Source organism: Gavia stellata, chromosome 2 (assembly GCF_030936135.1).
Source record: "Gavia stellata isolate bGavSte3 chromosome 2, bGavSte3.hap2, whole genome shotgun sequence".
Taxonomy (NCBI): Eukaryota; Metazoa; Chordata; class Aves; order Gaviiformes; family Gaviidae; genus Gavia; species Gavia stellata.
The window spans coordinates 43,241,710-43,269,549 of record NC_082595.1 but is presented as its reverse complement, the minus strand read 5'-3'; the positions used below and the strand labels follow the sequence as shown (position 1 = coordinate 43,269,549).

At 40.7% G+C, this 27,840-nt stretch overlaps 1 protein-coding gene across 2 annotated transcripts in view; it reads left to right on the top strand.

Annotated features, from left to right (window-relative positions):
* The window catches only part of CNKSR3 (CNKSR family member 3), a 60,486-nt gene extending 32,914 nt beyond the window's left edge, over window positions 1-27,572 (top strand). The window contains exons 3-13 of one of the 2 annotated variants that reach the window (XM_059831085.1): window positions 7,587-7,789; window positions 9,180-9,267; window positions 12,140-12,181; window positions 14,022-14,141; window positions 15,875-15,934; window positions 18,636-18,704; window positions 19,467-19,613; window positions 21,395-21,519; window positions 23,974-24,182; window positions 24,643-24,732; window positions 26,246-27,572. In XM_059831085.1, coding sequence (XP_059687068.1) covers window positions 7,587-7,789; window positions 9,180-9,267; window positions 12,140-12,181; window positions 14,022-14,141; window positions 15,875-15,934; window positions 18,636-18,704; window positions 19,467-19,613; window positions 21,395-21,519; window positions 23,974-24,182; window positions 24,643-24,732; window positions 26,246-26,544 — 1,452 coding nt within the window. In that variant the 3' untranslated portion in view covers window positions 26,545-27,572. Of the gene's footprint in view, window positions 1-7,586; window positions 7,790-9,179; window positions 9,268-12,139; window positions 12,182-14,021; window positions 14,142-15,874; window positions 15,935-18,635; window positions 18,705-19,466; window positions 19,614-21,394; window positions 21,520-23,973; window positions 24,183-24,642; window positions 24,743-26,243 lie in introns of both variants that reach the window. The other variant, XM_059831095.1, reaches the window with a different exon arrangement.
* The last annotated feature ends 268 nt before the right edge of the window (window positions 27,573-27,840 follow it).

Genomic DNA, 27,840 nt, shown 5'->3' with positions numbered 1-27,840 from the left:
AAACACTCTCTGAAAAGAAATGTTTTGGATTGTTTTGCTAGTGCAGGCATTATTTAAAAGCCGTAGTTTGGACACAGTCTTGAAGACATGTTTGATGTAACGCAGCGAATGAGCGCCAGAGATATATATGATTACATCAGGGAGAAGGGTGGGAAAGGCTGCCCAATGATTCCTTGGCCAGCACTGGCCTGCCTTCCCTTCATTAGGCAAGACTTGCAGGACTGAGCATACTCTTCTTAAAATGGAGAGTCCTTATTGCCTGTGTGCTACGTGCTTTATTTGCTGCAGGGAGGTGCTACAGGGATCATTTGTCCTCTATAACCAGGAAGAAATTGGATAGCTTGTACTGAAAGAAGTGTATTTAATGAAATCTCTTAATACAATCTGAAATGTTTCCTAAAGAGTTGCTCTTTTATTTGAAAAATGTTTTATTTCCTCTTCAGTATTTGACCTATCAAAAATTTTTAATGTTTAACTTGAAAATCTGATAGAAGACTGTCATTAGCCTGAAATGCAGTTCATGTTGTGGGAAGGGATAATCTGTTGGGCAAGTGAAGCGGTCTGGTTAGTTAGTAAATGTACTGTGTGCTGTATACAGTCCTGAGTGAAGTAATGGATATGGCAGCCCCCAAAGGCACTTTTTTCTTCTTACTTTTTAAAATATTAGAATAAAATGAACAAAGCTGGACAACCGCCAGAACCTAAAGCTGTGTTTTATCTCCTACAATTTCCTTCTAATTTCCTTTGTAGACAAAAGTTTTGACCTCAGACTCATTTCTGGAGATCCTTTGTGAAATGCAGTTCAATGTCTAATGCATTAGACAGTTCACATATTGGAGGTGAAATGCCCTTGTTCCCTTTTAAGAGGTGGAGGAAGAATTCCTGTGTTTTAGGTATGCCCTTTGTCACCTTCTTGATGCCCTTTACCTTGAGTTTTTGGGATTGTTGTATAAAATCACCACTGATTTTGTTCCCAAGGGGGATGGTGTGTTTTAAGTTCTAGTGACTAATTTTTTTATTTTGCTGTCTCTTCTTTTTGTGTGAGAGAATAAAGATTTCCCTATTCCACCTGTATTAGTTCTTTGAAAGTGGGTCTGTGTATTGATATCATTTAGTGGATGTTTTTTGTGTGTGTGCGTATATGGTGACATTTCCCTAACTTCTAGGGCCTTGAATTAAAAAGCAAAGGAACTATTTTTGGGATTTTTCTCTCTCTCTTTTTTTTATTTTTTTTTCTACCTGTCCCACTATGCTTTTAGCTCACTTTCAGCTCATACTGTGGAAATGTGTCATTGGCTGGCCCACCTGAGGTCAGGCTTTGAAAGTTGTCATTCTTGGTGGGGGGAAACGGCTGAGAGGGGGTTTTGCTTGTTCCCCAGTCCTGGAGTTCTCAAGAAATATTTCCCTTTTTGTCTAGTTTTGCCTTGGCAGTTTTCCAGCTGAGCTTCCTTCAGATCGGTGCTTTCGTTCCCTCACACGGCAAAAACACTTGCGGCTCTAAAGGCAGTGAAGCACTTGTCTTTGGAGCATCTTTCTACTGCATTCTTTTCAAGCATTGACCATACAGACCTTTTTTCCAACCTCAGTAGATCAGTTGTAAAAATACAGTGTGAAGGTAGTCCTTTCCTTGACAAAGGACACCAAATATACCTTTTTTGTTTTTAATTATTTGTTTATTTTTTTATTTTGTAGGGGTAGAGCCCTCTTTAGCAGCTACACTGCCAAGCTGAAAATATATCTGCAGGTTATGGTGTTTGCTGCTGTAGTAAGTGAACTCCAGAACCAGGGTGGTTGAAAGAGAAATGATTGCATCTTTCTCTGCCATTTCGGTGATGAGGCAGTGTTCCCTTGTCTCCTCATAGCAGTGGCTCCATGTGCAACAATGCTGCCTCTTCAGCTGCAGCTGGAGAGAGGGTGGACAGGGATAAAAAGTGAAGGTTTCCTGTGAGCGCATTTCTGTTGTTCTTGAGCTGCTCTAATAGATTTTTCTGAACAGGTGTTGAAGACTTTTATTTAAGGAATTTAGAGGACACATCAAAGAAACTGAATTCCCCAGAGGGGAAAAAACCATCAACTTGAGCGCCTCCTTTTTTTGTCAATGACAATATTTACTTGGGGGAGAAAAGGGATGGGAGGAAGACATTTCTTAGTTGACTGAAGTATTTGGGGGAGGGGGGAACAAACATACACAGAAACGCTTTTTAAACTCATGCAAAACCACAAAATCAGGGGCAGGGATCCAGAAAGTAAGTTTTCTCAACCAAATAATTGGGACAAAAAGCATCTAGAGTGGTGGTGAAAACTGAATGCTTACTCACCATTCTCTGATGGATAGACTTGCTTGTTTGGGCTTAATAAATATAAAACAATGCGACCATTAACAGGAAACTGTATGCAAATATTTTCACTTTTAATGTGTTCTTTGGATTAGATTTCTAAATCTTTACCTACATTGTATGATGGGAGAGTTAGGAAGCAAAAAAGCAGCTGATTTTTCTTGAGGTTAGAATAAAAAGATACTAGTTTTAAGCAAGCTAAAAAAGAAAAACCACAAAACAAAAAGAAGTTTTTAGCATTGTGCCTTTGATAGTTTCACTGATAGTAATGTTCTGCCAGCATATTTGCAGAGCAACGAAATATAACATCGTTACATGAAATAGAACATGCATACATGAAGACTTATCTTTTGTGGCTAATCTTTGTCAAAAGCACCACATCTATGCACCACCTCATAAGATTTCAGTTTTCTAGAGGTCTTAACTTAATTTTAGTTCTGTTTATTAGGAAATTTTGGACTCCAGAGGATTCTTTAGGATGCATTTCTGTTAAAAGGGAGAGAGCAAGAATGGGTGACTGACAGTACCTTGTCTTAACTCTAGTGTTTATATAGGCGTGCATTGAGTTGGATCAGCTTTTGAACAGGCATTTGGTTTGTTTTTATTCATTTTTTTTTTCCCAGAGCTGGTTTTCAGTTGGATCAGCCAGCAGATCCAGCTCATCACACTGCGGCACATGAACATGCCTGTGAAGGGGAAGGCGATACTGCCCCTGGGCAGTAGCAGAGCTCTGGATCAGCCCCAGTTAAGTCTGACACAACTGACTTAGGTTAGCCACACTTTTTATTTTTAATGTTGGCTGCCTGACCTTGAGCAATTATTTGGCCAGTGTACTTTTTCTCATTAAGTGCAATCGAGTTTGGAAAGAGTGCGTTCTTGTGCACATGTGCTCTCTCGTGCACGTGTGTGTGCTGTCTCTTGCTCCAGCCCTGTGTGTGGCTCCCCAGGTTAATGAGTAACAACCTGGGAATGTTTGACATAGGGTGTTCTTGACCGCTGGTTTCAGCCTGTGTTTTGATGAAAGCAGCTTTGATGTTTTAAATCGGAAGCAATAGGAAAATGTAATGTGTTCTTTGGTTCGTGAGCAACATCTAAAACGTTTTGGTTGCTTAAATAATAATATGGTAGATATTGTAGCCTCAGTTCTGTAGAAATATTTCAAAAAAAGCCTGCTAAGCTTTGCACTTCAACTGTGTGTCACTGTGAAGGCTGTTTGGTGTGCTGCCATGCTATCAACGTTCCTATCTGTCCTGAATTGGGGCTACAGCTCCATGACAAGTTAAATTAATCCAAGTCAGCTGCTGCCTCCACCCCCTCCTGTCCTCAGATTAGTGATCTTTTGTGCTTGCACTCACCTGACCCTGAGGTGAGCTACTTCAGGGAGCTAAACCAGCTGACCGCACACTACAGTAAAAGAGGGAATAGATATTTTTGAATGGTTTAGTTCCCCAAACCAGCCCTCCCAACAGACTGGACACTGCAAGTGAAGGAGCAGAAAAATAGCAGAAATAGGTGGTTATGTGCGAGGTGGTCAAGATAGTGGATAGAAACATTGCTGTATGTGGTGAAGGGGCTTAATGTTTTCTGTGTATTAGAGCAAACAGGGGAGGAGACTGGCTTGCTCCTGGAGCAGAGGTGGCTTGGGTTGTGATAACCCTTTGTTCTGGGGAAGTTCATCCCTCCGGGCTGATCTGTAGTTGGCAAATTCAGTCACCTGTACTGAAGAGCTGCGTGCTGCCTGTTGTGCTGGATAGGCGTAGTGCTGAGCGTGTACTTTTCCTAGAGCACAAACTGCCAGTTTAGATATCTCGTGTGTGCTCTGTAGAGTCTCTGAGGGAAGTAGTAGGAAAGCTGAGTGCAATGACTGGAGAGCTTGTCTGACATGTGCTCTTGATAGGCTGTTGGAGAGACCAGTTGCAGTCATAAGCTGGAGCCTCTATCTCCAGAGACACCACCTGTGTTGCTGAAGTCCACCTCAAAACTGAGAACTACTTGAGAGAATTATTTAAAAACTAGCTGAACTGGAAAAGTCACACCAGACTGACCCACTGTATAAATAAGGTGAAAGAGGTGTGATAAGGAGTATGTGAATGTTTTAGGGCCAAAGCCAAAATCTGACCTGGTATATCGACACATGTCCTCTTAGATTCTGGGGCCATCTTTAATTGCAGACACCCACAGTTGGTGGGCACGATTTCTGCACCTGAGTGACAGAAAGACCAACCTGGAGATACTTAAATATATGGAGACTCTCTCAAGTTCTGACCAGAGTGATTAGGAGGTTATACCACTGTACAGGAAAAATCTTTTGTATTTTCTGTCCCTTTATGGAAGGAGGGGGGTCAGTGTCCTCTAATTTCCCTGTTAAAGGGGGAGATTTCTGGCACATGGCTACTTTCAAGTTCTTGTCGTCACAGGAGGTTATCCCATATCCAGACCTGTTGGTGAAAAAGTATTCCTCCAAAAATAGACTAATAGGCAGTGTCCTGTGAGGAGGAGAAAACTAACTGCAAGAAATGCATCTGAATGATCCTCTTTTGTTTTCTTTTAATTAAAATTAAAAGGTGATAAGTTCACACATGACAGTGTGCAAGTACTTTAACATTGTTTAGTAATACAAATCTTTCCCTCTGTGATCCTGGAAAATTTAAGGATATCCTTTGCTGTTGCAACAGTGGCATTTTTTAATTGGATATATCCTCTCAACCCCTACTCCTGGCTGCACTTTAAGGGTGCTTCCTTGCCAAGAGTACTCAAGGGGGAGGAGGGAGGCACTTGTGTAACTTAGACCCACTGGGATCTTATCCATAGGAGGTGGTAGGTATTTCAAAGGTAGCTGAGGAACTGAAACCTCTCCTTACACTGGTGGCTTTCTTTGGGGCAAAGGTTCTGTTTCATCTTTTGTAAATGACTTTATCTAAGATACTCCAGCCTGTTTTATGGATGCTTGACTGTGGACGGAATGGAGCCACAAGCTGTCGGTGTGCCCTGGCAGCAAAGAAGTCAGCAGCATTGCGGGCTGTGTTAATGGGAGCATGGCCAGGAGAAGGAGGGAAGTGATTGTTGCCCTTTACTTGGCACTAATTAGTCTACATATGCCCCCTGCCCCCAAGTACAGGAAAGACGTGGACAAACCCAGAGCAAGCTCAATGGAGGGCTGCCAGGTTGGTCAGGGTTGGAGTACTCACCCATGAGGAGAGGCTGAGGGACTGGGACGTCTTCAGGCTGGGGAAGAGACAGCTTCAGAGAGGCCTAACAGCAGATCCCCAGCACCTACCATGGGGGGGACATGGTTGGCAGGATGACAGAGCTGGGCTGTTCATGGTGGTGTGTGGCAGGAGGATGAGAGACATTGAGCAGAAGTTGAAATGAGAGGTTCAGGCTGGGTTTAAGGAAACACTTTCTCACCCTGAGGACAGTTAATTAATGGTGGATCTCGTTGCCCAGAAAGGTTGTGCAGTCTCTGTCCTTGGAGGTTTTCAAGACCAGACTGGATAAAGCCCTGGACAAGCTGGTCTGAGCTCACAGCTGAGCCTGCTGTGAGCAGAATCATAGAATCATTTGGGTTGGAAAAGACCTTTAAGATCATCAAGTCCAACCATAAACCTAAACCCGCTAAGTCCACCACTAAACCATGTCCCTAAGCACCTCATCCACACGTCTTCTAAATACCTCCAGTGATGGTGACTCAACCACCCCCCTGGGCTGCCGGTTCCAATGTCTGACAACTCTTTCAGTGACAAGTTTTTCCTCATACCCAATCTAAACCTCCCGTGATGCAACTTGCGGCCATTTCCTCTTGTGCTATCACTTGTCTCTTGGGAGACCAACACCCACCTCTCTGCAACTCCCTTTCAGGTAGTTGTAGAGAGCAAGAAGGTCTCCCCTGAGCCTTGTCTTCTCCAGGCTAAACACCACCAGCTTTCTCAACCACTCCTTACAAGACCTGTTCTCCAGACCCCTCATCAGCTTTGTCACCCTTTTCTGAGATCTCCTGAGCTCCCCTTCAGCCTGTGTGATGCTGTGATCCTGAGTGGAGGCATTGGGAACACCCAGAAACTTGGAATTGAATGGAATTAAGATTTGCTTTAGTTGCTTTAGTTTTTTGAGGGGAGAAGGAGAAAGAGTAGATAGTGTAACTGACTAAACTGTGGAACTTGGAGGTTGGTAGCAAGAATCTACAGCAGCAAAAGAATAGAGAAAGGCAGTGTTTTCGTATTTTTGGGTGGGGGTGTTTTGATTTTTTTTGTTTTGTTTGTTTTGTAAGAAAAGTAGGGCTTTTCACTCTAAAAGAGCTAAGCATTGCCTGGGACTTAAATTTCAGAAGGTGCCCACAGAGGTTTTGCAAGGCGGGATAACTCAAAAGCAAAGATACTCGGCAACATGTTGCTACATAATTCACACATTTGCACACTGACAGCAAAGAGAAGAAAATCTTGATTACAAAATTGAGTTGCCTTCAGAACATATAGTATAGCATTTCTGACATGTTTGGAATGAGATTATCAATGTGTTGCGTAAAACAATTGGGTTTTAATCTTATGGAGCATGGTTTGGTTGTATTTGAATTTATAAAGTTACAGGCAGGACTTACAGGTTTTTTTTAGGTTTCAAAAATTTTTATGAAGATGCTGTTGAATGAAAAATATGATGTCTAAGAATGGTTTTAATTACTATGTATAGTGTTAATGCAGTCCTCAAACTTGCAAATAATTGCACTGCTGTAATCAAGGAGCACAGTTCCTGAAAACTTGTGATCCAAATACTTATTCCAGCTTTTGACTGTGAAATTGCATTTGCTTCCTGTTGATGTTTATCTCTTGCCAGATTAAATTTATCTTTAGTTGTGAATGAAATGTTACTTCAGTGTTTATGTACCACAGTATAGAAAACATGTTAAGAAAAAACATAATTTGCTTTCCTTTTAACAAAAATTAAAACAACACAATCCTGTTACTCCAATTACATTTTAAAGGTAAATGACATCTGATAGAACATTGGGACTTCATTCTGATTGAAAAGTGTCCTCAAATCTCATTAATATCAGAAACTGGGAGGGTTTGGCACCTATAAAATTATTCTATAGTGGCTGTAGCGTAGAACAAATCTTAGAAGGCATTTTTGCCAAAAACGAGAAAAAAATTGGGCAAATCCTTAGACTTTTCATTCCATAGGAGTTTGTAACTTGTGGTATAATAAATAGGAGGACTCAACAGGGAGATTTATCAAGCTTAATAATATTCCTTGCAGAACTATGGCCTTGAAACAGACAATATGAAGAACCTGGTTCTCAAGCTGCGAGCATCATCCAACAATCTGCAAAATTACATCAGTAGCCGTAGGAAAAGTTCAAATTATGATGGAAATACCTCTCGCAAGCCCCCCAATGAATTCCTTACTTCTGTGGTAGAGCTTATTGGTGCTGCCAAAGCATTGCTTGCATGGTTGGACAGGTAAGAATAAAATCTTTATTTTTTAGCTTACTGCTATAATGAATTGCTTCTTCTCGTAGGGCAATTTCTAGATGCTTGGGTGTAAAGCTCTTCTTGATCTCTCTCACCCTTTTTTTTGGTGTTGCCAGAAAGCCTCCAGTGGACAAATTTAATCTAGGGTATCTGCTCTTGCGCTTCCACTCTTGCTAAAACCAGTGAAACTGTTAACATTGCATCCAAACTGGTATTTATAGAAGTAGGAGTCTCCCATTCAGGTCAGTTCCTCATGCATGTGACTTCCACCTCTCCCCTTCCCACCTTCTAAATTACTTGTCATTGGCAGGTCCTTTTCTAAAAGAATTTTTAAAGTTCTACTGAAATTGTGACCTTAGTTCTGCGGCTTGAAAACCGAGCAGTGGGAGAAACTATCCCTCTGCCTGTGTGGTTTTTTTCTTCTTTTTTTTCCTGGCAAGAGCCAGAGTTGTTTTGTGACAGCTGCAGCGGAAGCAAGCAGGCAGCAGAGCCGTTCAGATGCTGGCAGGGATGCTGTCCATGATAACAGATGAACGTAAATTCTCAAGCCCCTTGCCAGCTTTCCTGAGATGGAAGGTTGGGAGGAGAGCTGTATGGGGACCAGCAGCAAGGAGAGCTTTCATCCCTCAATATCCCCGCTCTCCAGGAAGGAGTCTGTTCTGTGTCCAGGCAGTGACGTTAACAGCTTGTGCCTCTCACCTGGTCCTCTCCTCTCACCCTGTTGCTGGCAGCTCACCCTAAATTTCTTCTGCAACTCACCATCAGCCAGGTGGCTGGCTTGTTTGTTTCCAAACCTGCTGGGGTTGCTTCTGAACACCCTTTCTAGCCCTTTCAGCTGTCTGGAGGATCTGAGGTGAGACTTTATAGGCTCGAAAGCTGCCCTACCTATAATGATCCTTTTTTTTTTTTTTTTTCCCTTACGATTGAGCTTCACTGCACCTCAGAGTGTAAAATGTGAAAATCCATTTTTCTTCTTTTAGAGAATTTTTTTTTTCTCTCTAGTCTGAGTTTGGTAATAAGAGACTCGGGAGGTAGAAATCTACTTGCTGGTAAACCCAAGGGTGTGGTTTTTTTACAACACAGTCAGCGTGATCTGACTGGAGCATGCAGCTGACGAAACTGTGGTTTAGAAAATTGACTGTTTCTTCTGGTTTTGCTTTCTGAACTTGCTTATCACAGGGCTAGATATTCAACAGTTTTGATGCCAGGACAGAGCGGGACTATGCAGTCAGGAGTATTTATATTGTAAAACTGTGTGCTCGTGCTTGTATGGGTGTCAGAGTTACAGCTCTTGCTCTCACATGCTGTTCCTCATTGATAAGTTAGGATGGGAGAAGATTGGTCCCTTCGATCTAAGGGGAATTTTCTCTTGTTGTAGGACCCCATTTACAGGTATTGCTGACTTTTCATCAATGAAGAACAGAATCATTCAGCTCTGCTTGGATCTGACTACTACTGTTCAGAAGGTCAGCTGATTTCTTTTCCTCTTCGCTTTCCAAAAGGGAAGGAAGGGGGGTGTTTGGGGAAGTAATGTGCTTGCTGTGTGCAGAGTGCTAATTGGAAGGCAGATCTGGAAATGAGAGTTTGCTTCAAACTTTGAAGGTCCATGAAGGTCAGTTTCACTTGTCCATTTTTCTGAGTTGTGGGTTTTTTCCCCACTTAATTTCTAATTTTGCTGTTGCTGGCTGTATCTTAAGTGACTGTGGTTTAAAGGCTACTTAGATTTTCTTGAGCTTTAATGGAAAGAGGGTTAGTTTTTTGAAATAGTTGGTCTGCATTTGAAGACTTTTCAAGCTCCAAACAACATTTTGAAAAACAGTTATCAGTGCTAACTCTAAACAAAAATATGACTCCATTGGTTATGATACCCATGCTTGCAGAGTCCTTAAGTCTTGTCCCATACTGAGTGTTTGAGGCATCAGATGGGAAATGCTGCATGTACAGAAGGAGCTGCCGCCTTTATCATACAAATCCCGCTAGCCAGGTTGCTTATGCTCCTAGTGTGAGACCGCAGTGTTTTGTTTTAAAACTTTCCATTTATTAGCTGTGTGATGAGCACTTGTCTTGGTAACAGCTAAAACAATGCGTAACAACTGTGGCAGTCTTGGCAAATGACGTCATTTTGCTCTCTGAATAAGACTGCCTGTTTTCAAAACCGTTCTGACAGTGTGCCACTATTTGGCTGTGAAACATGATGTTCAGGCTTCAGCTCCTGCTGAACTTGCTCGTAGCCATTAATCTGTGGCCTCCTGTGACATGGGTGATTCTCTTCCCATTTTGGGGGGGTGATGTCAAAGGACAGAAACATCCTGTGAGTTGTCAAGCTATGATGACACCCAGTTGTATCAGCTGGATCGTTGTGAAAGGGTAGTGTTTGGATATAAGTTCAAAGGCACAGAAGTTTGGCTTGCTGCTGAATGCCCTTCTTGTCTGGGTGTTGTGTGTGCAATTGCAGAAAGTCAGTGGTTTATAGCTACAGATTTTGCAGTTTGTGAAGTAGAACAGTAAGCATTTCTAGCAGCAGATAGTGTTCACCCAAGAGTGCTACAGGAACAGAGATACGAGGTTGCTGAACTGTATTAATGAAAACTACTAAAAATGATGTCTAATCTGTCAGTTAAATCAGCCTTTGATGGAAGGAGAATGCAAGTTGGCCAATACCACCCTAGCCTTTTAAAAAGCGTCAGAGTACTTCTCTGCCAATTTGATACGAGCTATAATAAAGAATGGGATTGTTGCATATGAAAAAAAGCATTAATGGGGGAAGAATCAACACTATTTTTTACTGGGACACTGTAGATGTGTTAGAATGGTCTGAAGGAGTCCGCTGATGTGGAAGAGAGACAAAATTGAAAAATCTTTAGGTGAGTTTTTAGATTTAAGAAGTATTTCTTATTAGGGATAGAGTGCAGGAATAAATGGTTGTCTCTCATAATGGAGAAGAGACCCGCATGGCTCTTGTGGACCCAGCGGTGCTCTGCGTGATCATAAGTGATGTGTAAAACTGGGTGAATAATAAAACAAGGTGGGAATGCAGTAGGATTCCAGTTGACTTTAATGACAGCTAGATGGATATGAGGAACAGAGTTTACTTCACTTAAAGTTCTAAAGTTTTATGGCAAACTTAAAGGTTAAAATAATAATCAGTGTAAATAGAAATGAAAAGGAGCAGAAGGACTTCACAATATTGAGCAACTGGGCTGCATGATGGTAGGTGACATTCACTATTAATTCATGCAGATGTATTTAGCAGAGAAAAACTATGCTGATGCACAGCGATGTAGTCTAAACTTTGTAGTAGTGTTCAGGAAAGGTCTTGAAGCTTTTGGTGAGAGAATGTAAAAAGTATGACCTCAGTCCTTGGTGGTCACTACAACAGTGAACAGGGTGTTAAGACTTTTTATGAAAACATAAAAGAGAGCATGGCTGAGCTGTTTTATATCATCCCTGGTGTGTCTGTATCTGGAGGAGTGTATGTGTTTTTTTTTTTTGATTTCTGTATTTAAAAACACAGAATAGAGCTAGGAAGGAAGAAATGTTGAGGATGATTAGAAATATGGAACAGCTTCAATTCACAGCTCCTGGATGCATTTCTCAGGCGTTGTGTGGTAGTTATGCAGGTTGAGATGTCACTGGCAAATATCTTGGAATTTAAGCTTGTTTAAATGCTTGGGGCTTGGGGTTGTCTACTTATAGATATTGTAAATCTTGTTCCATTATTTACTAGCTGTTTTCACTTTTTAACCTGAGAATCTAATACCATTATTTAGTTCAGCTGCTCTTGCAGAAAACAATGATGACTTCTATAGTCTGTTACATGAACTTGTTTCAGTTCAAAGACTTTTGTACCTGGCCTGTGTAAATAATGTTTTGTGTGCAGTCCTCTGGCCCTCAGGAATGTCATCGATAGCATATTTTTTAAAAAAATAACTTTTCATTCTATTTTTAACAATATGTTTTAGATCTGTTTTGATGCCTGGGACAGAGGAGCGCCTGAGTTGGGGTTGATTGGTGTAAGGCAAGCTCATGTGCCTGGCCTTCTGAGAGTCTAGTTTTATTGTGCAGGGTTCTGCTTTTCTGGAAGGGTCTGCTGCTGTAATTGAATCCCATGTTCTCTTAGTTTTAAAGGTTTATTATTACTTTCTACCAGGGCCAGAAAATAGTTGTTTAACAATACATTGGAGCCCTACTGGGTGAAGCTAATCTGATTAATCCCTGCAGCATGAATAACTCTATTTCAGTTTGAGGTTAAAGTGTCAGTTTTGCAGAGTTTTCAGAGATGGTGTGTTTACATGTTTATTAGTTAATCTAGGGTTTTTGTTCTTGTTTTGTTTTTAGGACTGCACTGTGGCTGACATGGAAGATAAAGTTCAGACTGTAGTAAGTACATGTTTCTGTTGAAACTCAGCTGCCTGCATTCACATTTATTTCGATAGTTTCTACGCTGACTGTACTGACAACAGCTTTCCAATCCCACACATACAAGCATATCATGCAAGTAAACATTGTTATGGGCCATTTTGTGAATATTCTTTACGGTAGAGGAAGTCAGTGAAATCTGAACAGATGGGTAGTGTGTGTAATAGCATGGAGTCAAGTATTCATTAAAGTTTCATCGCACAGCTATTTTTTTCAAAAGAATTTAGGCCTCATATTTTCAAGGGAGGCATAGTACTGTAGAATGATCATAGGCTAAATAAACAAATGCCTGAGATGTGCATTTAGTGCCTTAATAAGCTTCATGTAAAAGAACTGCCCTGCCACAGAACTGAAGTTCTGTCTCTAATTGTACTTGAGCTTGAAAGATCTGAGTTTTCAGGGTTGTTTGAAGCAGCCTTGTGACCAAACGAGGAGTGCAATGGAATGCTTTTTATATTTTGTAACAGTTAATCATCACTTCCTGCTTTTGACATGAACCAGGCTGTGCTCTTTGATAAGGCCTTCCGCTAGCTCTTAGATGCTTAGGAATTTAGTAGCACAATAACTAAAAATAGTTTTGTCCATAAATAATGAGACCACGTAAAAGGGAGTTTTTTGCATCTTTTTCCATTTGCGCACACCCACTCTGGAAGTAGGTATTGTTATTTGGAGTTCCCTTGTTTGAGCAGTTCCTTGCATTCACACTTGGGCATTGTTTTGATTTATTTTATTGCTGCTCTATAAATCTGATGTAAAACAAACAAAACAAAAACCATTGCAACTATTGTTTCCAGGGACTGTTGTAGTCCAAACCGTTGTCTTCCTACAAGACAGCTCCTCCCACCCTGTAATTATATATGTCTACTTTGACTGAAGGATTCAAACACCTTGTGAAAGGTGGCGTTGCTGGTTCCCAGATTGTGTATAACTAACTACTGTAATGGGTACTAATCCTCCGTCCCTTCTCCTTTAAGCTTTTGTAACCTACTTTGAATTTCAGCATTGCTTCAGTTAATGTGAAGACACAGAACATGCTGTGGGGCATTAGTGAAATTTGTAAGTGTAGAGACAGCACAGATTTTTTTGACTAGATTTTTTTTCCTTCTGATTAATTAGCTATTCTGCTAGTTAAAAGTTCTGCAAGACAAACACACACAAGGTCAGGATTAGGCTTTAGTTATAATGTTGGCTTAGGATCAGTTATGTTTTGGTCAAAAGGAAATATGAACCTTGTCTGCGTAAGCATTCCAGAAGAGGTCAGCTCAGAGGCACAGTGGAGAGAAGTAATGCTGAAATGCTTAAGTGCTAGATGTCCTACTGTAAAGCTTTGTGCAGATAAGTCAGTGGCCAGCATCTCTTTTTTTTGATACATGGCCAATTTTGTTCTCATAGCAGAAAGGAAGAACAATATGAAAAACTGTCAATTGGTCCCACAAAGAATCCTCAAAATGTTTCAGTATTTTAATGGGTTATATTTTGGTTAAAGCAAACAAACCCCAAACCCAATTTTTTTTGCTGTGTTTTGTGTGTTTTTTTTTTTTTTAAACAGAGGATGTGTTGGCATCTGTTAGCAATGATGAGATGGCACTAACGGAAACAGGTTGTCTGTACTAGGTGACAGTAAGAAGACAGACATGCTGTAGAAAAGATCTGTATGAATCTTCTGTTTTGGTGATTCTTAGCTATGCTTTATTAGTGGACCAAGTTAGAATTCGTTTCCTTTCCGTTTTTGAAAACTGAAAGAGGAAGAAGCAACCAGGAGAGAAATTTTGTAACGGTTTTTTGTATGTTCTCATTGTAGGCTAAGTCTTTAAATGGCATTTGTGATAAAGCCATCCGATCTACTACAGATCCATTGATGAGCCAGTGTGCGTGTCTGGAGGAGGTTCATTTAACCAACATTAAACCTGGGGAAGGCCTGGTAAGAACTGATTCTGGAGTGTCCTGATGTCCCCAGTGTTTAATAGGTAGTCTTGTGAGCCACTGCGTGTGTGTGTACAGCAAGATGTTTCAAAACATATCCTATGGGGAGCAGAAAGAGGCATGGGGAGGGAACCTTGAAGGTCAATTGTCAGGTGGTGTGCTGGAGTGGCTGCCAGAGATGGGTATGCATGTTGATAGATTTGATCCCAAATATGATTTTGGTGGTGAAGTGTTGCAGATTTGTGTCTTAACCAGGGTATTGGGGCATTTACAGATGCTTGTGAAATCAGACATTTTATTTTTGCAGGTTACGTTAACGAGCTGTTTTTCTGAAGGGGGAGGGAGAAGGTCATGAGGATTGGTGTTTGTGTTTTTGAAAGACGCATTTTTATGTATGTTTATAGCAAGATTGTGAAGAGTATGAGGATTTTTGAGGTCTGCTGTTATCAGGAACATACGAAATCCTTTTAAAAGTTCAGTGGTTGTGTCGTATTACTGAATCCAGTTCATTCAGTGGGTAGTGCTTAGATGAGTGCTGGCTGTGAGTTTGAAATCTTGGTGGATTTTCTGGCTGGGGAACAGACATATTGGAATGAGTTGGACGGAATTTAAATTCTTAAGTGCATTTGTATTCCCCCCTGCCCCCAAAGGCGGAAGAGAAACACTTTTAGAGGAAGCTTTACAGTCTTACTGTGCTATGTAGTTTTACCTAGGCCACTGGTCATGCAGCCATGCATTCTTGAAATTATGGGGACCTCTTTGCTAATGCACAAGCTACAACAAAGCAGAGTCACCCTAGCTTGGACTAAGTAAGAAACGAGGAGGTAGGTGCACACAATTGGATACCGACAGGCAAACAGGGACAGGAATTGGCTGGAGAGGAAGGGGCAAAAAAAAAAAAAAAAATCGTGTATTTTTCCTTGTACTTATAAGCCAGTGTGGTAACTTCAGGAAACTAAGCTGCCTCCAACTCCTGAATAACATCCAGTTCTGTACAGCTCAGTGTGAGTGCTTCTAACAAGGAACATAGGTAGGAAAAGTAGAGATGTATTTGTTCATAGATGATGAAAACAATGTACTGGTCACCTCTTGTGGGGAAGTCTATGCAATTATTAGTTAATACCTGTTGGTGACTTTTAATATGGTGTTTCATCTGTGTTTTCTCCTTGCATTCACACTCAGCATTAACATATACAGCCGCAAATACTTGGTTCTGCCAGAGCTTTTATTGCTTATGTCAGCACTGTGGTTACAAGGCAGTCTCTATATTGACGTGCCAAGAGAAACTGTAAAATAACATGTAGGCAGTATTTGTAGCCCACCTGTGTAAGTGTGCTTTGTATGGAGAGAGCTGGTGGCCATCTAGTAAAACCTGTAATTCTCTAGTGCAGACCAGGCAGTAAGGAAATAAAGTTTTGTTCAAGGCCAAAGACCGACAAGGCAGCAAAACCAGCAGTGTTTGGCATTACTAGCCAGACAGTGTTTCTAAATTGCATTCCATATATTAGTTTTTAAAGTCATTATAAATATTACAATTAATTATGGTAAAAGTGATCTCTGAAGAGGTTTAGAATGTTGTAATATTAGACCATACACTTTTCTAGGGAAAATGTGTGAATTGTTAAGTATTTTTAATAATGTTTTGAGTCCGTTGCCAACAGTTGTTTAATCAGGTAAGTTACGTGGGTTTTTTGCCTTTAAACTTGTTTTTCATTTTCTACTTACATTTAGGGAATGTACATCAAATCAACTTACGATGGATTACATGTAATTACTGGAACTACAGAAAACGTAAGTGAAGTAAATGTAGATTAACTCAGGCTATCTGACAGTAGCTTTGATTGAGTTTGACTTTTTTACTACTTTTTCTTGGTTTACATACAACTTTCATGATATTACTGCTTTAAATACTGTGTGATGAGTCATTTGTTTATCCACAATTTGTAAATATTTTGTGTCTGTGTTTCACTGTTAGTCTAATTAAACCAGTTCCTGCAAGTACATGAGTTAGTTCAAATGCTTGGTGTTAAAATAATTGCTTTAATAAGTTACTGTATCTGCTGTTCTGAGCACTTATGGTATCTTGCTTAACAAAGTCTTGAATGTATTTGCTCTCCTTTGGCAAAGGCAATCTCCCCTAATGGGAACGTTTAGGTGGTAGTGTGCTAAATTCAGCAATGAGTAATGAAATGAGTGAGATGTCCAGTGATAAAATTACCTTGCAAAGTAAAAAGACTATGAAAATAAGTCTGTAAGAGCTGTTTGATGGAAGGAAATGGTCAGCATGATAGGCAACTGTATTTTTTTGCTGCAGATGGTTGCTTGTTTTATTCTTACATTGTGACTTCTCTGTAGCTGTAAAGGCTTCTGGCAGTCATTGCAGTGGACCTCTGGCCAGCAGCTGGGTCTGGCGGCTGATGCTGTGCTGTCAGCCATGCTGCTCTCCGGGAGTAGTGGCTGAAAGAAAAAGGAGTGGAGGAGCTTGCCTTTTGCAGCAATGCCTTTTTTGTGAATAGGAAAGAACCTGGGATTCTAATGGTACCCCTGCCAAGTTCAGGGGTCAGGGAGAAGCGGGTGGAAATTTGTGCTTGCAGTTCAGAGTGAAAACTGAAAGCTTTTATAGCTTTCATGCTATTGCCCTGGCATAACACTGTATAGGGTCTGCAACGTAGACCAAGGCCACTTGGACAGCAATTTCAATATCCGATTAAATGTGAGAGGATGTAACATAGACTGCTGCCAAGCTCCCTGGCTGTATAGATCTCATTTTTGGAGGCCAGGAGTGGGGCTGTATTGCTTCTATAGCTTTGAGCGTTAACCTAAACTTCCACTTTTTATGAACACTGGCTCTTTCCTTCGGAGCAACAAAACTTGAAGTAACAGAGCTGCAAACAACTGGTGTCTTTCTGGTGGTGTGGGATCAGGCTGTGTCTTAGCTCAATTTCCTTGCTAGGTTTGGAATGGTATTTTAGTAGCTGTCCCCAGAAGTCCGTGGGTTGGAATGCAGTGGAATTGCACCCCAAAATTAACAGTACTGTACATTGGAAGGACTGGGGAAGTCGACGCATTTGATACCAGTCAGCCAAGAGGATTCCTGAGTTGTGCCGTCCTACTTGTGACATCCCACGCCACCGTTGGCCTAGATCTAAACTTTGCTCTTTCCTCCTTTCTCACAATGCAATTGCAGTGTCTGCTGTGTTAGCTGGCACTTGTAGGAATCCTTCTCTGCAAGGGTCCCCCACCCTCCCTCAGATGGGCTGTTGATCGCCCAAAGGACAGCTTGAAATGAGCTTTGTTTTATACAAACTTGACTTTAACCCAGCGTTTTTTCATGATCTTGGTTGACTCATATATGCAGCTTTCCATGGAGGCATTTCCTTTCAAAGGAAGCGAGAAGACAATGAAGAAATGGGGTTAGTCATGATAGCTGGAGCCTCCCACAAATTCCCCCACGTTGTCTTCCCTTGTTGCGCTGTTTATTCCTACATTTCCTTGTAATAAAAATGTTACTTAAGCTCTGAAGGTGTGATGACGAGGAGAAGGGAGTCCTTAATCGAAGTGCTTAGTTCTGGAGTCACTGGGAAGAGCTGGCCTGCTGCCGGATTGTTACTCATGGGGTGGGGGGATTGGGAGGAGAAGTTGTCCCGTGACCAGGGTGCAATATACCAAGGTAGTATGCCTGTGCGCTTTGGGTGTTGTCAAGGCTGGTCAGAGTTGGTGTGTTATGGCAGTGAGACAGTTTTTAATAACTGTAGTGATAGCTGGTACATGTCACCAGCCGTAGATAAATCTAAATAAATATTGACACATTTAGCTGTTCTTCACTAATGGCTCCCTGGAGCCTGGTTTTTGTTCCAAGAAAAATGTATTTTATTATTATTATTATAGGTATTTTTCAAATACCTATCTAAGCACACTTGATATGTGCAAGCATTATTTTATCTGTTGACCTTGGTGATGCAGGCAGATAATTTCACATTCAAGTTGGTAGCTTTTATTTACATTAGGAAACAAAAAGTGAAAGTGAAATGGGTCTGTTTTGTAGGTTGAAGGGTTTTTGGTCCTTTTTTGTTCTGTACATTCAAAATCTTAGTGTATTTTTTAAAAATCAGTATACATTTATTTGAAAACTAAGTTTAAGATAGTTGCTCTGTTAGGACAGAAGTTTTTTCTTCAGTCTTCTCCCACTGCTCTCTGGAACTACAATACAAACTGAGGCAAAAGTACAGTGGAGATACAATTTGGCCTGTGACAGATGTAGGCTATTTCTTCTCCTTTTCCCTCTAGTTCCCTCAGTATCAAAAACAAATCATAAGTTGAATTTGTTTGCATTTCTCAAGTCGTCAGCAGATGTAATATGTGATCTAGCTGTGCGAAAATTTTCAGCAATGCTCATCATTATAGATACAACCTTTGACTTAGCCAGGTGGGGGTTGTTACAGGAGGAAAGAAAACCTGCTGAAGCACATGCCTCTTGTTTTCCTCTTCATAGTCCCCTGCTGATCGATCTCAGAAGATTCATGCTGGTGATGAAGTGATCCAGGTTAATCGGCAAACTGTGGTTAGTAACAAACAGCCTTACCGATCTTCCCTTACGCTTGCTCTGCAAAGCTTGCTCCCTACAGGTTCTGAATGGATGGGGTCAGGAGGCAGTTCTGGTGTTTTCCTCTTGAAATCTTTGAGACTTTTTAACGTTTTGCTTTCAAGACAAATCTTACTTGGACTTAATTATTTGCAATATTTTGATAAAATAAATGTGCAATATATTGTGTTTAAATGCTGTATGCATCATATTAAAATATTTCATGTTGTATACAAGGCCTGCTTTAAAATGCATTGTTACAGTGTACTGGAATGCAGATAAAAATAGCTTTAAAAAACCCCAGGTATTTGTCAAATAATTTGCATCTGGGAACTTAGATAAAAAGATTGTATTTTTGCTTAGCACAGGTAAGCAATGCCTTTCAATGTGAGAAAGAAACATGATTGAAGTAGTTCACTCTGAATCCCTGTGTTACTCACTCAGTTTGACCACGTTCATGCATCCTTCTAGGACCGGAGCTGAGGTATAAAGAGCATTGCTTGATATCTCAGTGTTTAATTTACAGGTTAAGTAGAGATCTTTCTCTGAAACAAAACAGAGATGATCCTTCCAAAAAAGGAGCTTTCCAATTTTTTCTTCATTCTGGCTTTTCTGCATCTCTTTTCTCTCTTCAGCTTCATGTTAAAGCAGACAGTTTGACTTGGGGGATTTGTTTTTTTCTTGTTTGCTTGCTTTTGGAAAAGCAATACTAAATAAAAGATGTCTTTTATTCTCTTCCAGGTTGGATGGCAACTAAAAAATCTGGTGGCAAAGTTGCGAGAGAATCCTGCTGGAGTCAGGCTGCTGCTTAAGAAACGTCCTACAGGCTCTTTCCATTTTACTCCCGCTCCACTGAAGAACCTACGCTGGAAGCCACCCTTGGTGCAGGTGAGAGGCTGCCGCCTCAACTGTAGTGTTGGGATGGGAATGCCTTGGTTACAACTTGAAAAAGAAAAATACCAGAAACACTCCCAGGTACTCATGTTTAAGTATAGGTCAAGGCAGGGTAGCTGAAATGGTTGTCCTCTTCTGGTTCCTAGATAAAAGGGAACATTTTCTTGCCTTTTTTTTTTTTTTTTAAACCTAGATAATGTCCTTTTGATACACAAAGGGACTAGGTGTGTTGAGCATTTTAATCAGTCAGCATGCCACTGGGAGAACTTACCTGAGGCGAAACTGCTGAAACCACTGATACGTATGGAATTCATCACCATGAAGTAATTAATGCTGCCTCTATTTAGCAGAATAATAAGTTTTTGCTGACACAGTTTAGATTATCCCATGTATTTGTCCTCTTTTTAGTCTGGTGAAGGGTGGGAAAGAGTGATTATTTTTCAAGAAGTTATTTAAATTACTTGTTTAAAGAACATTTGGTTGTTGGGCAATTCACAGGTTGGGTAATGAGCAGACAGAGAAAGTGAAGTTAATAACTTAAATAACCATGTTGAGGAATTACACGTTGTATTAGGAAGCTTAGGGCTTAAAGCTTACAGCAGGAAATAACCTAATTGAATCTAAACTGATTACCTGCAATAAAGAAAACCAGGGAGAGTTCCTATTCCTACTCCTATTCTGACACAAGTCTCCCTACAGTTGTGAGTATAATTTTTCAACTTGTGAAATGCCAGTGGCTACTGCAAGTCTCGAGGCAGGCAGATTTCTCTCAAACTGGGTAGAGGATACGTGCTTAATTCCTTTCTCATCCTTCCTTTAACCAATGCCTGTGTCTGTTTTTGTGGCATTATGCCTGCCATTTAATCAGAGCCAAAGAGAAGAAAACATCACCCTGTGAATTTTCCAGGGTTACCCAAAGCAAGGACTGTGTTACCAGTGTGAAGAGCTGAGATGGGCTGGGATATAGGCTGTGCCTAGCAGCTTTTTCTTGGGGGAATGGGTGATTGGAGAAGCCTGTTGACAGTTCTGGGCTCCAGTGTACTGACTGGTAAAAGGCAGATGCTTGTGCAGGGGTGCTATTAACTGAGTGGCCAGAGTGAAAGCCTGGGCAGTCCTTGACAAAAAGGGGAGAGTGCAGTCCTCTTGCCTGACAAAGGTGAAAGGGTCCTTCAAGCCTTTGCTCTCGTAGAGGCGGACAGGAGCCTGGCAAGATGCTGGGGACATAGAAGTGAGCCCCAAAAAGCAAAATGGCAAACTTGCACAGATGAGCAATATCAAGTATATTTTTCCTTTGCTTCCCTTACGCTAGTTATATCACTTGATGCAATTTGCGCTGAACTTCACCATATTCCTGCCTGTTCCCATGCCCCAGACATTGGACTGTATAGAATAAGGGTAGTGTGAGCTGGCTTTGTAAGTGTTGCAGATCGTATCTGTATTTAACAAATTGCATTCCTCTAATAGATCTAAAAATAGAAGAAGGGGTTTTGTCTCTGTTGCTTTTTCTGTCTATGGAATTTGCAGGAAAAATAGAACTGGAAAGAGAAAAAAATTCTTGAGCAATGCATTACCTGTGATAGGATTTCTGTAGGAGGGACTGCAAAGCTAGCTAAAACTGGGGGCGGAGGAAAATGTCAATACTAAGAGTTTCTAACATGTTTATTAAGCATAGAAGTAGTTCACTAGGGGATGAAATGGTACTATTGATTATTGACTTATCTTTTGGTAAATGATAAATCAATGCCTAGATGTTTGATAGCTGTCTAACGTTTCAGACCAGTCCTCCACCAACTTCAACCCAGTCACCAGAAAGCACCATGGATATTTCACTGAAAAAAGAGAAGCCAGCCATTTTGGATCTGTATATACCACCTCCACCAGCTGTTCCGTATTCTCCTCGGTATGCAAGTAAACATGCACTACTGAAGAAAAAACTCCTTTATTACACTTGTTTCTGAGCTGTCTTGCTGTTAGAGCTCTGTGCAAATTAGCTTGAGGAAACTGCAGATCTCACAGACTTTCTTCTAGTTGCTTAAATACATAGGATTGTTTAACTTATGCTTAAATGCGTAAACTACCAGGATCATGATAGATTTTATTATTAGAAGATTATTGTGTGCCCCATAATCAGAGTTGTTCTCAAAGCATGAATGGATGTCATCCCTGGTTTTGTTGTGGGGTTATGTTTTTGATTTTGTTTAAATCCAACTGCACATAGCAAGAAGTCGTTTTTGTCTGTAACTTTTTCTACTTTTTTTTTTTGACAAATTAAGTAACTGTTGTGGGAGTTAGGATAGAAGAGTACTTGTTTTAAATTGTTAAACTTGCAAGCTGTATAAATCAGGAATGTTCCCGCTGAAGGGAAGGGAGAGTCAATTCATTCAACTTTATTTTTTACCCTGTGGTGTAAGCTATAAAAATGGAGACCTGTGTACACAGAAGGGAGGGGGGGAGTATGGTATGGCTAGCTTTTGTTTGTTCTCAAGTCCAGGCTGACTCATGCCATAACACTGCCAGTTGACCTGGGAAAGTGACAGACAAAAGGGTTTTCAAGCAGGGCATGCTTCCTGGCCTGCCCTGACACTTTAGGTTACTTCTAGATAGCCCAGCACAGAAACTCTTGACCTTTTGCTGCAGGACTCATATGGGAGGAGAGCTTGCCTCCTGTCATGTAAGGCCTGATATAGAGACAGAGGTTGTATTGCTGCAGTCTTTAGGGCAGTACTAGGGCAGGGAGAGAGGGTTTCTCCAATGTGGGGTCTCTTTACTGAAGTTGGACCCACATTGACCTGCTGTCTCCCTGTTTTTCATGTTTATGCATGCTCAGTTTAAAAAAAAAAATACTAAAAAAAATCAAATTTCATGGCATAAAAACAAGTATGTAGATTTAACAGCTGAGTTTGGAATGCCTTGGTCTTTTCTTTAAATTGTTATATTTCAAGCGCATTGGTGAATTATGTGCATGTGCTCAGTCTGTTTATCTCTTTCCTAAAGAGTCACAAAATTATACCTAGCTTCGGATGCCTTTACACCTGAATCCCTGTTGACAAGGAAGGAAGTAGCAATGTGAGCTGTAAAACTTGTCCTGGATGATGTGTGGAAAGGGGAAGGCTTCTTGACTTTGACTTTTATAAAAAGCAAATGTGGGAAGCTGTGGCAGACAGGAAGAGGAGAAAGGGCAGTTCTCTTGCCTTCTGTTTGGCTGTGTAATTTCACCTCTGCATGTTTTGGTCGTCTTTTGAAACTGTGGTGCATTTGTGTGGTCGTTTCTTTTTTTCCCCCTCATCATCCTGTTCTCTTCCCTTCCTGGCGTGGACCTTGTCTGGTCCACGCTGGGGAGGCAGAGAGCAGTGGCTGGTTTCCCTTCCCACGGCACAGTCTCCACACGGTGGTGTTGTAGGAGAGCTCTCTGCACACACATAGTTGTGGTGTAACACTTCTGTGCAATTTTTGGTCCCTGAATCTCCATAAATAGCTCCACCCCATTCACTGAGTTCTAGCATTGTTCTTGATGGAGAACTGGAAAAAGTGGTATGCGCTGGCCGGGGGGCTGTTAAGAATAATGGGATATGTATGTGCTTAAGACAGTCAGCTGTGTATTTTTATGCTTGACTTGGCTGATGGTTGCTTCAAGCAATAAGATTGTAGCATGTACAGGGAAGGGGGGGGAAAAAATGGACAAATCTTAACTTGGAGGGTAGCTTTTCTTCCAAAAGTACTCACAAGGACTGGTTCTAAAAATGGCTGTTCCTGGCCTTTGGAATGAAGGATTGCTCTGGGACGGGAGTTCCTGCAGAAATTGCTCAAAATCATATGTATATACACTGAATTTATTACTGGAAGCTCTCAGGGGGGTCTCACTTTCGGATGGAGAGAGAAGGTGATGAATATCCAGTGGCAGTTGTTGGGCTCTTAGAATGACTGAAAAGCATAGTCCCTCAGATGGAGGCAGTAGATGTTGCCATTACAGACAGGTGGATAAATCTATGTATGCACTCCTCCGTCACAACTGTGTACTGAACAGGCAGTGAATCAGGAGCTTTGATACCCGCAGGGCAGAAAGGTCTCATTTCTCAAAAGCTTTTTGAGGTAAAAAAACCCTCTAAACTTCTCTGGGTGTTAAATTACTGGCTCATTAAAAGTGAATTAGCATGAGGGTGGTAGCTTTCTTTTCTCCTTGGTAAATATGTTTATAATGAAGTCTTCCATCACTTGACTTTTTTTTTTAGCTTGTTGGCAGCACAGTGCCAGTTGTCAGGAGCATGACTGGGTGCTAGAAGTATCTTTCAAACTTACTAATGTTTGTAGCATGAAACTCCTTTAAGCCACTAACTGAAGTGAAACGTCCTTTCAGAGATGAAAAGGGGAGTTTTGTATATGGAGGAGGCAACAAACCCAGTCAGCCACTATCTGGGTCCAGGGGTGCCGAGTCTCCCAATTCCTTTCTGGATCAGGAGAGTCGAAGGCGAAGGTTTACTATTGCTGATTCGGATCAGTTGCCTGGGTACCCCATGGAAGCAAATAACCTACCAGCCAAGATGAGGGAAAAAACACAGTCCTATGGTGAGTTCATTCCTCTTTCATTAGTGCTGTTATCATAAATGCTTTGGTCAATTTGGAATAATTTGTGTTAAAAAACTGCTCGTTAGACTTGATGGATATTAAGGGCAGTCTGTGCAAATTGTGACTGAAATTCCACATCTGAAATAATTTCACTTAAATGCTGTTATTTCTTTAATGAATGTTATTCAGCTGGGCTCTGCTGCCATGGTTGGCCATTTCCATGTATTTTGCTTATAACTTTTGGTCATAATGTCCACTGCTGCTGTAAACAAGCAAGAGTGTGGCTGTTCAATCTCAGAACACTGCTTTCTTATATTTCACCAGTGGAAATACCTTGAAATATTTTTTTACTGCAATTTTAACTGCTGTAACTCTCCCTTTGCTTAATTGTGAAAGATATCAATTTAAAAATTGTTTTCCTAAACTTAATGTTGTTCCTCCTAACCTCTGTTGCCTTTAGGAAAACCTCGTCCCTTGTCAATGCCTGCTGATGGGAGCTGGATAGGAGCTGCAGAACCCTTCTCCAAGCCACGAGCACCAGGGAGAAAAGGCAAGGTTTTAGCTCTTGTCCCTCTTTCTCTTCCCTCCCTCTCCAAATTTTCCTTGGGATGAACTGAATGGAAGTGTCTGAATTAGGAACGAAGGATTAGTATTTGTGTATTGCTGAACTGATCCAAGATAATGATCGTTGGTTTTAGCAGGAATGCCAGATGGTAGTTGTGAAATTTGTGAGGCTATTCTGTGCTGCTGCTCAAACTTTTGTTCTATCTTAGAATTCTTGTGAGTGTTAAAAGTGGGCTAGAATGACTAGGGCAGATCTGTACATGTCTCTTTATAGCACAGGTTTACCATTTTGCTCTTACCACCCCTTCCCTTTCTTCTGCATTTAATATTGATCATAAAACTGTTTTTTCGATGTCGTTCTGTTTGTTTAGCTCATTGTGGAGGCTGTTGTAGAAGCAAGCTTGTTCTCAAAAGTAAAATGTAGGGCCTTTAGGAGTTGCTTTTTGCTGCGACTGCTGTTAGAAAAACAACATATTCTGCAGATGTCACAGAATGGGAGAGAGACAGAAGCTGATAAGGTTGGGTGTTAGGTTGGGTGGCTTTTTTCCTTCCCCCACTGCCCTTCTCTCCCTTCCCCCTTTTGCATCTGAAAGGCTATGAGTCCTGTTAGAGGGGGGAAATAAGAAAGGATGACTTTTTAGTTTATTCTTGAAATCAGTTAAGAAAGCTGATGTCTAGGGAAAATAGAAACTGAAATCTATTATTTTAATGCAAAAATAGAAGCTGATAACAAGAAGCAGCAACCTGGAGGGATATTAGAAACAGGCTAAGTAACAAGTCTAACAGAACAATCACAGGGTGGCAGGACTGTTTTTTGTGTGTATGGTTTTTTTGTTTGGTTTTGGTTTTGTGTTGGCTTTTTTAACTCTTGCAATGTTCTTAAGTGCTGCAGGCTTGTACGTAAGCTGTACTGGGTCAGAACAAAGGCCTCTCTAGCCCAGTAGGATGTCTCTAGCAGCAGCCATGGTCAGGTATCTAGGGAAGAGTAAAAACAGAGAAATCATTGCAAATCAATGGTTCAAAACCAGGGAAGTGCTTACATCTTTATCTGAAAAATTAATTTCTGTTGTCCAGAGTAATATTTGTAGCTTTTAAGTTACTCATGAGTTACATTCAGATAGACCAGAGTTGAATCCATGTTTATCAGCATCTTGAATGACACATGTTACGAGAAGGTTTGTTAGGTCTCACTCATGATAATGATTTGCATGAAGGTGATCTGTGCTAGCAGTTTGGGGGTGTGTGAATCTGGAATTTAACAATCAAATGGTATCCTTTCTCTGTGTGAATTTCTTTTGTTGTTCTGTGTGTTGCTTAAATATTAAAGGTGCAAAAAGCCATAAATCTACTGACAGCTGCTTACGTCCAGGTGTGTTATGAAAGGTAACCAAAATCTTGGTAACTTGAAGTATAACCAGAATCTTTTGATAAAAATAGAAAATGTTAATGGAGGGTTTTGAAGTCAGCAATAATTGGTTTTCCTCCTCCTGTTGGCACAGGTGAAGATGTCCTCTGCAGGTACTTCAGTAATGAAAGGATACCCCCAATCATTGAAGAAAGTCCCTCCACACAACACCCCCTCTCAAGGCCAGTGTCTGACAAGCAGTTAGTGAGAGGAACGGATTATATTCGAGGCAGCAGGTATTTTATGAATACAGACCTCCACAACAGTGCAACAATTCCTTTTCAAGAGGAAGGTGCCAAAAAATCTTCTGTTACATCGTCCACAAAATCTTCCTCAGCAGAGCCCTCGCTGCTGGTCGGTTGGATCACGAGACTGAAATTGTTGACTCATTGACTATTGTTCACAGGACTGTTACCAAGTGCCTTTGCTCATCGGTCAGACTTCTCTACTTTTCAGCTTAACTGCTGCATAGTGACTAATGCAGTGTTCTTTTCCTGGAGAATCTTACATTTTTGCCTTTTTGTTTGTGATTTTTGATGGATCAGAGAGTTTCATAGCGCAAGGAGGGAAGAAAGGTAAAGATCAAGTTCCTCTTCCTGGCCAAAAGCTGAAGGCATTTATTCCCCTGGAAATGAGTAAAATTTCAGTGATATAGAGGCCACACGTGACCTGAAATATGCGTAATGACTCAGGGGAAATCATTGCATTACTGTAAAGTCCAGTGGCACTTCAGTTGTCTGAATGTGCTGAGGCAGAGTATGTAGAGCTCAGCAAAAGTTGTGTTGCGCTCCTGACCAGGAAAGATTAAGCAGGGAAATGGCAGTTTCATACAAATTAATAATGCCGTTGCAAGTACTGCATGAGATCAACCTTGTGAGGAAGAAATATTAGTGTTGCCATTCTTTCTCAGATATCCAGACATCTTAGGAAGTCTTAGGAAGAGAGTTCACTTATTCAGAGATCTTAAGAAGTTGGACTAATTTAATTATGAATCAATCCAACCTGATACATAATCCATTTTATTGAAATCACAGTACAAATAAAGAGCGCAGAACAGCTGTAGTGCTCGTCCGTAAAGATATGTGGATTGCTACAACATGCCAAGGAAATGCATCTGTAGAGGTGGTAAAATATATATATTTTTCCTTAATTGTTTAAGAATGGTTTGCTGTTAACCAAAGTAAGCTTTTAAAGACAGTCCTGTTGGACTTATGAGAACTTCTACAGTGGTTCAGTTTTTGAATGATGCATTGTTTTTATGAAAAAATATGTGCTATGATACATTACAATTGTTAGACATCTTGCTATTTTCTATATAGCTCAAATTTTTCTCACTCCAGAATTTTAAAGTAGCATTGGGTATTTTGGGAGAAAAATAAAACTTGTTTAACAAAAGAAGAGGATATTAAAGAGGTATTGTTTAAAACTGAATGTACATAAGATTGTTAGTATGCAAACAGTTGTGTTTAAAGTAATTTAAATATTAAATATAGTTGTATATATTTTACACTTAAACAGATACAGTTTGTACCTTCCTGTCTGTGGTACTGGGCACAGATTTAGTCAGATGAAGAGAAAAAAAGTCTTATATTCCTCACTAATTATAAGACTAACTATTTTCATAGATGATGCATTGCCAACAGCCTTTACTCCTTTGGTCTTGCTGAAGAAAAGAAGAAGAATTTGTAT